The sequence below is a fragment of the Canis lupus genome, chromosome 11 (assembly GCF_011100685.1).
Source record: "Canis lupus familiaris isolate Mischka breed German Shepherd chromosome 11, alternate assembly UU_Cfam_GSD_1.0, whole genome shotgun sequence".
NCBI classification, from domain to species: Eukaryota; Metazoa; Chordata; class Mammalia; order Carnivora; family Canidae; genus Canis; species Canis lupus.
This window is the reverse complement of record NC_049232.1, coordinates 2,276,818-2,286,967: the sequence shown is the minus strand read 5'-3', so window position 1 is coordinate 2,286,967 and position 10,150 is coordinate 2,276,818. Positions and strand designations below refer to the sequence as shown.

General features: G+C 48.0%; 1 protein-coding gene across 1 annotated transcript; it reads right to left on the bottom strand.

The window, feature by feature from the left end:
- Positions 1-5,130: 5,130 nt before the first annotated feature.
- CBY3 (chibby family member 3) lies at positions 5,131-7,553 on the bottom strand. Its single transcript, XM_038551647.1, has 3 exons — positions 7,497-7,553; positions 7,009-7,148; positions 5,131-5,821 (listed from the first exon to the last, which is right to left on the bottom strand). Exons 1-3 carry the CDS (start codon positions 7,551-7,553, stop codon positions 5,131-5,133), a joined length of 888 nt encoding a protein of 295 aa, XP_038407575.1.
- Positions 7,554-10,150: the final 2,597 nt, after the last annotated feature.

Genomic DNA, 10,150 nt, shown 5'->3' with positions numbered 1-10,150 from the left:
GGTTGTGATCTTGGGGTCCTAGGATTGAGTCCTGCATTGGGCTCCCCGCAGGGAGACTGCTTCTCCCTCTGCCTGTGTCTCTGCCTCTCTCTGTTTGTCTCTCATGAATAAATAAAATCTTAAAATAAAAAAAAAGAAAGAAAGAAATCTGTGACAATGCCAAAGGCCAAATACCATCTGCTCCCAGGGATTCAGGTGCCTGTGTCTATAGACCTTTGTTCAATCTAGAACTATTTGGAGAGGGCCTAGTAAGTGTTGCTAAGCACTTTTCTACACTGAGATATAGGAAACCACAGAGTGAAAAGCCCTGTGGAGCTTACATCCTAGTGAGGGGGAGGCAGAGAAGACGGACAATAAAATAGCATGCCAAGTGGTTATAGATTTTAGAAAACAAAATAGGAAAGGAGGACCTGTTGTCCTGCTTTGGTTGGGGCCAGGGGACAAGATGCACTTCTTTTAACAGAGTCATCAGGGAAAACCTGGCTGAAAAGGTGACATTTAAGCAGACACCCAAAGGAAGTGAGAGTAAAACCAGCCAGATACTGAGGAGAAGGAAGAGTGAGGGAGGAGGGATATCAGGAGCTTGTAACGCCCCAGAAGCCAGGTGACGACAGTTTTGAGGAGGAGGAGGAGGGGTCAAGTGCAAGAAATGCTGCTGATGGGCCAAGATGAGGATGAAGAATTGGCCAAAGTCAACAACACTGGCGGTGATGGCATCTTTGAGGAGAGCAGTCTGGGGAGAGGGGGAATGCGGAGACACCCCAACTCAAGGGGGATTAAGAGTGAAGAGGGAAGGGAGGAACTGAGGACAGTGAATACAAGCAACTTTTTGGAGTTTCCTTACAAAGGGAAGTGAAAAAATGGGGCAGTAGCTGGAAAGGAATGTCAGGTCAAGAAAGGATAGGTTTTGCAAGATGGAAGACCTACTAGGTACTCTACTCTCATTTCCCTTCATCTTTCCTCTAGCTGTTGACAAATTTGTGGCCTTTTTGACCTTCCTGCTCAGGCCCAAAAATATTTTTTGCAGAGGTCTTATCCCCTAAGAGTTCTGAGCTGGAGGAGGTGAAAGCTACAAAGAGTCCTTTGTTCCTGCTTTCTGCTCTGTCACATCCCTCCCTGGGGCAATGAGTTTAGCTGCCTCTGTAAGGGGTGAAATTCCACAGCAGAAAGAACAAAGTCAGATATCTCAAAATATCATACTGCTCCATTTATTTTGGGCCCTTTAGCCACTTGGATGACTTTCCCTAAACGTGGGGCTCCCTGCCTGCCCACCTGTCTGGTAGGGCAGATACTTTACTCTAGAACTATTTATTTTCAAATATTCTGACTAAAGCGATATTCCGTAAACTTTAGGCATTCCTGGATCACTGTTATGATTTTGGCTGTTTTGCCACAGCTCCTATAGTTTTTACTCCATATTTTTATATAAAGCACTTTCCTTTAACATTCTTTTTTATTGTGGTAAAATTCGCCTGGCCTAAAACTCACTAAAGTGTACAATTCAGGGACGCCTGGGTGGCTCAGTGGTTGAGCATCTGCCTTCGACTCAGGGCATAATCCTGGGATCCAGGATCGAGTCCCACATCAGGCTCCTTGCAGGGAGCCTGCTTCTCCTTCTGGGCAGCTCAGGTGGCTCAGCGGTTTAATGCTGCCTTCAGCCCAGGGCCTGATCTTGGAGACCCGGGATCAAGTCCTGCGTTGGGCTCCCTGCATGGAGTCTGCTTCTCCCTCTGCCTCTCTCCCTCTGTCTCTCTGTCTCTCTCATGAATAAATAAAATCCTTAAAAAAAAAAAAAGTGTACAATTCAGTGGCTTTTAGAACATACACAGTGTTGTGCCACCATTACCAAACAGTTCCAAAACCTTTTTCATCACTCTAAAAGGGAATTCTTGGGATGCCTGGGTGGCTTGGTGGTTAAGCATATGCCTTCAGATCAAGTCCTGCATCGGGCTCCCCGTGGGGAGCATGCTTCTCCCTCTGCCTATGTCTGCCTCTCTATGTCTCTCATGAATAAATAAAATCTTTAAAAAATAAAATAAAATAATAAAATAAAATAATAATAAAATAATATAAAAATAAAATAAAATAAAAAATAAAATAAAATAAAATAAAATAAAATAAAATAAAATGGAACTCTTCACCTGCCAAGCAGTTCCTCCCTCCTTCCCTCTTCCCCCAGCCCTTGGTGACCACCAATCTGCTTCCTATCTCTATGGATTTGCCTATTATGGATATTTTACATAAACAGAATTATGTAGGGGTGCCGATGGCTCAGTCTGTTGAGGATCTGCCTTTGGCTCAGGTCATGATCCCAGGGTCCTGAGATCAAGTTCCGCTTTGGGGTCCCCACTCAGGGAGGAGTCTGCTTCTCCCTCTCTCTCAGACTCTTTCTTACCTCCTCACTCATGTTCTCTCAAAATCTTAACAAAAAAATAAGCAGAATCATAAAATACATGGTTCTTTCTGTATAGCTTCTTTCACTTAATATTTCTCCATTAGTGCCTTCTTTTCGTTTTTTTCCCTAGTGTTATTATTTTGGTTCCCTTCTTATTTCCTTTTCTGTATATAGTTTTTTTTCTTAGTGTTATTTTAAATATTTTATTTTTAAATTTTATTTAATATATATATTTAAAATTTTATTTAGTTGAATTAGAGAGAAAGCATAGGAGGGAGGGGCAGAGGGAGAGAAGCCATCTAGGTGCCCTAGTGTATATATATAAAATTTTAAATTTTGCAGACTCCCAGACTCTATGCAGGGAGCCTGATGTGGGACTCAATCTCAGGACTCCAGGATTAGGCCCTGAACCAAAGGCAGATGCTCAACAGCTGAGCTACCCAGGTCTCTCCCTCTCTCTCTCTCTCTCTCTCTCTCTCTATATATATATATATATATATGTATTTTTTTTTTAAGTAATCTCTGGGCCATCTCGTGATCTCAGGGTCCTGGGGATCCCTTTGGGGAGCCTGCTTCTCCCTCTGCCTGTGTCTCTGCCACTTATTTATGAAAGAGACAGAGAGAGAGAGAGGCAGAGACACAGGCAGAGGGAGAAGCAGGCTCCATGCAGGGAGCCCGACGCGGGACTTGATCCCGGGACTCCAGGATCACGCCCTGGGCTGAAGGCAGGCGCTATACTGCTGAGCCACCCAGGGATCCCCCAATAAATAAAATCTTAAAAAAAAAAAAATCATCTCTACACGCAACCTGGGGCTTGAACTCATCACCACCCAGAGATCAAGAGTCATTTGCTCTTCCAAATAAGCCAGCAAGACCCTCCCCCTTTCTTAGTTTAAAAGGAAAATTTATTTCAAATTTATTTCAAATTTTAGTTCATCATAACTATTTTAAATACTTTAATCAATATTAATGTAAATGTAGAATTATTAAAATACAAAAAAAAAGCACTGCTCAAAAGAAATGTTTTTAAACTTAGTGTCTAATGACCTGTTTGTGTTGTTTTGCTGATTGAATTAATAAGGCCACCTTTTAATACAAAGTAGTTGTCCAGTAATCCCTAGTCTACTCCTGAAACAAGGTTAGGCTGGGGCAGGACACCCACTTCTCTCACAGCTGTCATATGGCCCTAGCGAAATGAGTCCACAGTCTCAAGTTTCAGTGGCTGCAGAAATGCAGTCTACATTCCAGGGAAAAGGTTACAGATTGCTGAGACCAGTGTCACCATCTTTTGTTGTGCAGCCACATCATCCACAAGTACAGTACACTCCCCGAAGCACCTTATATAATACCTTGTATAGGGATCCCTGGGTGGCGCAGCGGTTTAGCGCCTGCCTTTGGCCCAGGGCGCGATCCTGGAGACCCGGGATCAAATCCTACGTCGGGCTCCCGGTGCATGGAGCCTGCTTCTCCCTCTGCCTGTGTCTCTGCCTCTCTCTCTCATTCTGTGTGACTATCATAAATAAATTTTTAAAAAGTACCTTGTATATATGGGGGTTGGGGAAATGGGCTCCCCAAGTCCTGAGAAAGAACACTGATCCAGAAGGGATCTAGGAAGAGATCACACTCAGACACCTACAAAAAGAAAGAAGTGAAGCTACCAGGAGGTGACAGTCACACTTCAGCCCAAGGGAACTGCTGCTGTACAGAATGAAGGAGATCCAGGGTAACCAAGTCTCTTTTTCAAAAGAACACAAGAAATCCGGATATTTAATGTGAAATCTGCAAATTCTGAAATGTTGGCAACGAATGCAAAATTTTTATTTTTTTTTATTTTTATTTTTTTTCCGAATGCAAAATTTTTAAACAATATGAGTGGAGCAAATCCTGTGTACAGGATTTGCCCTGGAGAGTGCTTATTTGTACCCTGGGTGAGACAAACCCTTTATTCTACAGAGGAGAAAAAGAGCCCTATAACAGAGAAGACATTCGCCAAAAGCTACACAGCCAGGTGGGAGAGGCTGAGCCCAGTTTCCAGAAAGCTGCATAATATACACTCACTCTGGGGCACCTGGGTGGCTCAGTGGTTGAGCATCCGCCTTTGGCTCCGGTCGTGATCCCTAAACGGGATCCCGGGATGCCCTCCCGCACTGAGCTCCCTGCAGGGAGCCTGCTTCTCCCTCTGCCTGTGTCTCTGCCTCTCTCTCTCTCTCTCTCTCTCTCTCTCTCTCTCTCTCGGTCTCTCATGAATAAATAAATAGAATATTTAAATTTAAAAAATACACTCACTCTGGCCTCAGGTTGAAACCCCTCTGGCCTGAGGGGCGCCTCTAAGCCCGGGGGAGCTAGGGGGAAGCCGCCCCCTCCGCCCGGCGGCCTCACCTCACTCTCCATCACCCCAAGGCATCGCTGCCTCCCCGACCCGGTCCTCCGTCCCTGGGGCCAAGAACGCCACCGCCTGCCCCTGCTTGCCATCTTCGCGCCCCTTCCGCTGCCCCCTCCGCGAGTACCGCCTCCCACCTCGCGTTCCCAGCTGGCGGCACACACACCTTCCCCCGCCGCCCTTACCGCGCCCTCCCGAGACCGGCTCCTAGCGGAGTCACCCGCGCACGCTGCAGACTGACAGGACCCGACCCGCCGGTCCCGAGCCCCCGGCCCCGCCCACTCCGCCGCCCACTAACGCGCCCGGCAGGTCGCGAGAAGCGAAGTGCGCGTGCGCCGCACGAGCTTTTATTGCGTCACCGCGACTCCAGAGCGCGCGGCTCGATCATGAGCACGCCGCTCGCGCCCTCGCGCTTGCGCATCTTCCTCTGCCAGGCGCGCGCCGCGGCAGCCGGGCTGGCCTCGGAGTCTAGCTTCTGCTCCAGCAGGTGCATGCGCGCCGTGGTCTCGGTCAGCATGTCCATAAGCAGTTCCTGCTGCAGCTTCAGGTAGTTGTTCTCCTCCAGCAGCACCTGGCTCTTGGCCCGCTGCCCCGGCGCCTTCCAGCCCATCGAGATGGTCGGCGAGGGCAGCGGCGCCTGCGACCGCACCGGCAGCCCCTCGGCGGTCCACCGGCCGCCGCGGAACACGAAGGCCTCGTTGCTCAGGCGCGTGCGCGGCGCCCCGTAGCTGAGGCCCAGCTCGGTCTGGCGCGTCCGGTGGTCCAGCAGGTAGAAGGCGGACATGGAGGAGATGCGGCGCAGCGGCGGCCGCCGTGGCGAGAAGCGCCGCGAGAAGTGGTCCTCCCAGAACTGCCGCAGCTCCCCCCACAGGCGGCCGGTGTGCCGGGTAGCCGGGCACCCGAAGGCCTCCAGGGCGAGGGCCGAGTGGGCCTTGTCTGGCCCGTGGGTGCCGGATGCCGAGCCTCGGGGACGTGGGCGAGCGGGGCTGCGCCCTTGCCTCCGGAGCCCCGGTGTCCAGAATGATGAAGGCGACCCAGGGGCACTGCTGGGGAGCAAGAGTCCGGGTGAGCAGCCTGCTTGGACAAGCTGTCCCCTTGAACCGCGAGAACCGGTGGATGAGGCTTAGCTTTGAGGCTGGCACCAGGGGCTAACCAGCTGCTGGTCGCCGAGGAGCCCACCCCGGCGCACGGGCGCTGACGGCGGTCTCCTGAAACTAACGTCCCCAAACACCACTCTGTGTCAGGTCCCGGGAACATATATGCAGATGAAGGACCACACGCCTAGCTTTCTGAGCCTTGGGCGGGCTTCTGGGATTATGGGCCCGGGAGAAGGGAACGGTAGAGACAGGTACATGAAAGTTGAGCAGGGCTTTGCCAGGTGAATTGGGGTGGATAAGGGAGCGCCTCTAGGCAGAGTGAAGATCCAGGCACAGCTTGCATTTTCCAGATGTGAGGAAGAGCTTGGGATAGGGCTAGTGTATGGTACTCGGCTAGGAATACAAGAGGAGGCTGGAAAGGGGGCCAAAGCATAAGTTTCATTCTGGCACTGATGGATTACAAAGCCAGGGATAGCTCTGAATTCAGAAAAGTATTCTGTAGGATGTATAAAATAACCAATGCCATTATTGCCACATTCAATTACTTTACAACAAGCTCTGGGCCAGGCCTGCTCTGGGCAGGGGTTCTTAGCCCGTGCCTGCCCTCAAGGTGCTACTGGTCCAGCTTGGAACCCAGATATGTGTGTTGGTGACAGTAGCTCAGTATGCTCAGTGGCATCCTGGGGGCATGTACCATGGGCTAGGACCTATGCTGAGAATTTGAGGGAATAGGAGTTATGCAGGCTCCACATGACTTTTCTCCCAAGCGGACTACATCCTCAAAGAAGCTGAAGTCCAGATAACAACTAGTCTAGGTCTCTGTCTCCCCCAAAGCCTGGAAGTGCTGACTCTTATTCTATGGGAAAAGGACTGTATGCTTTCTTTTAAATTCCCCTTCTCTCCACGGAGGGTGCAAAGGGAAAGAACCCTCTGTCATGCCTTCATCCATCCAACACACTCGTATTCCTCTTGCACATATCTGGGCTGAGGGGATAGTACTATCCCCTAGATCTGGCCCAGTGTGACATCTCTGAAAGCCCAAAGAGGGCCCAAGAGGTGCAGCCAGCCCCACCCTCATGGCTGCATCTTCCCAGAGGGCCCTTTTCCAATAATCCTCACTGCAGGTTGTGCCTCACCTGGAGGATGTGTTGGAGGCGCTGAGCTGCTGTCCCAGGCCTGGCCCCTCTCTGAACCGCTCAGCTGCTGTCCACCAGCTATGACTCACAATGCCCGCAAGCCAGACTGGCCCAGGACAGAAGGGGTGCCGACAGTGTAGCTATAAAATAGACGGCTTTCCCCATTTCCCTTTGACACACAGCATTTGCTGTGTTCCAGGCACACCCCTGCAGAGCTGGAAATAGGAATTTGACGTAAGGGAATAAACAAGATAGTCCCTCATGAAGCTTACTTAGGATGTCATGGTTCAAGTTCCCAGAAGCAGAGCCTGAGATAGGAATTCTTGTTTGACTGATTTATTGGGGAAGTGCTCTCAGGAGAAGGGAGTGAAGGAAACAGGACAGGACAGGGAAACAAACTAAAAGAAACAGGAGAGTGGCCTCAAGTGGAAACTAGCTTCAGCCCCATGCCACTGTGTAAATTGCACCCTGGAGTTAGGCCTCCTTACCACAGGAAAGCCGGTCTTTTGTACCCTCTCCCTTCTCTTCCATCCCTCTTTTCCCATCAGTTATTGGCAAGGGCAGCTGTGAGTTGTCAGCCAACACATAAGGCACATATGGGGTGAGTGCATCACCAGGAAAGGGGATCTGTGGGGCCCTAACAGCATAGATGAGGGAGAAAGAATTCTTAAAAATGAAATAACTAAGAATTTGACTGATATATACAATGAAAAAAACCGAGGACTACATAAAATGACTTTAACACATGGTGTTCAGTGAAGGCATTTGATGTTCATGTTAAGACCTGAATGGGGCAGCCTGGGTGGCTCAGCGGTTAGTGCTGCCTTTGGCCCAGGGCGTGATCCTGGAGACCCGGGATCGAGTCCCACATCAGGCTCTCTGCATGGAGCCTGCTTCTCCCTCTGCCTGTGTCTCTGCGTCTCTCTCTCTCTCTCTCGAATAAATAAAATCTTAAAAAAAAAAAAAAAAAGAAAGAAAATGACCTGAATGACGAGGAGGCCTCGTGAAGATTGAGGGCTGCAGGCAGAAACGAACTGGGCCTGTTGGGAGGACAAACATCCTGTGTTGAGAAAATGGGAGGTAATGAGTTCAACCCTACCTAGCAAGCGCTCCAAGTTGACTGCCATCACCTCAGCTTGGCATTCCTGACCCCAAGGACCTCTTCCAGGGTCTTCCCAGTTAATTCAGCCTCCTGCATGGCCCTCCAAGGAGTCAGACCCAACTCCAGGGGAGCTCATGTCCTGGAATAGAGCTAGGTGGTACCATCACCTCCTGGGAAACTTTTGAACAGTCTTATTAAGGTATAGTGGATGGGGCACCTGGCAGGCTCAGATGAAAGACCATGCAACTCTTGATCTTGGGAGTCATAAGTTCCAGCCCCATGTTGGCTATAGAGATTTATTAAAAAAAAAAAAAAAAAAAAAAAAAACTTTAGGGATCCCTGGGTGGCGCAGCGGTTTGGCGCCTGCCTTTGGCCCAGGGCGCGATCCTGGAGACCCGGGATCGAATCCCACGTCGGGCTCCCGGTGCATGGAGCCTGCTTCTCCCTCTGCCTGTGTCTCTGCCTCTCTCTCTCTCTCTGTGACTATCATAAATAAATAAATTTTAAAAAAATTATTAAAAAAAACTTTAGAAGGTTTTATTTATTCACTTGAGGGAGAGAAAGGGAGAGCATGAGTGAGCAAGCAGTGGGGAGGGACTGGGACAAGCAGACTCTGTGCTGAGCACAGACCCCAACATGGGGTTTGATCCTATGACCCCAAGATCACAACCTGAGCCAAAATGAAAGTCAGATGCCCAACTCCCTGACTGAGCTACCCAGGTACCCCTAGAAAGTAAAATATTTTTTTTTAAGATTTTATTTATTTATTTATTTATTTGAGAGCACAGGCAAGGGGAGCAGCAGAGGGAGAGGGAGATGCATACTTGCCCCCAAGCAGGGAGCCTGATGTGGGGCTCAATCCCAGGACCCTGAGATCACGGCCTGAGCTGAAGGTAGACACTCAATCAACTGAGCCACCCAAGTGCTCCAAAAGTAAAATCTTTTAAAAAATTTTTTGAGGTATAATTGACAATGACAATTTTTTTTTTGGTTAGATTTTTATTTATTTGAGAGAGAGTACATGAACTGAGAGGGAAAAGCAGGCTCCTCTGCTGAATGAATAACTGTGGCAGGTGTATGTTTACCTCTTTATGAAGCTACCAGACTTTTTCTGGAATGATTATACCACACCACCAACAGCAGTGAAAGAGCTTCTGTTCTTCCACATACTTGCCAACACTTTGTATGGTAAACCTTTTTAATTTTTGTCGTTCTGGTGTGTATATCTAAACTGTGGTTTTAATTTCATTTCCATAATGGCTAATGATGTTGACTGTGTCTTCATGTGCTTATTTGTTACCCTCTTTGGTAAATTAAGGTCTTTGCCATTTAAAAAAAAAAAACTGGATTATTTGTCTTATTGAGTATAAGGAGTTCTGTTATGCTAGATAAAAGTGCTTTGGTGGGTATGTTTTACAAATATTTTCTCCAATTCTGTAGCTTTGCCTTTTAAAGGGAAAGTTTTTAATTTTAATTAAGTCCAGCTTATCAATTTTCTCTCTTGTAGTTCTTACTTTTTGTATCATATTTAAGAATTATTTGCCAAACCTAAAATCCCTGAGCTTTTCTCCTCGGTTTTCTTCTAGAAATTTTATGGTTTTAGCTTTACATTTAGGTCTGTGCTACATTAGAATTGATTTTTTTTTTAAGGTTAATTTATTCATTTTAGTGAGAGAGCACAAGTGGGAGGGGCAGATGGAGAGGGAGAGAGAATCTCAGGCAGACTCTGTGCACTGACATGGAGCCCAATGCAGGGCTCAATCTCAATGACCCTGAGATCATGACCTGAGCTAAAACAAGACTCAGACACTTAACCGATTGTGCCACCTACATGCTTTTTTTTTAGTTAATTTTTGTTTATCATGTGAGGTGAGAGATGATTTTTTTTCATATAGATGTCAATGTGACCTAGCACCAATTATAGAAAAGACTAGGCTTTCCTCTCTAGTTGAAATCCTGCTGTTGGTCCTGTGTTTTCCTCCCCTGTTGAAATCCTGTGACTTTATCCAAGTGTTTTTGGCCTCTCTGTTCTCTTCCATT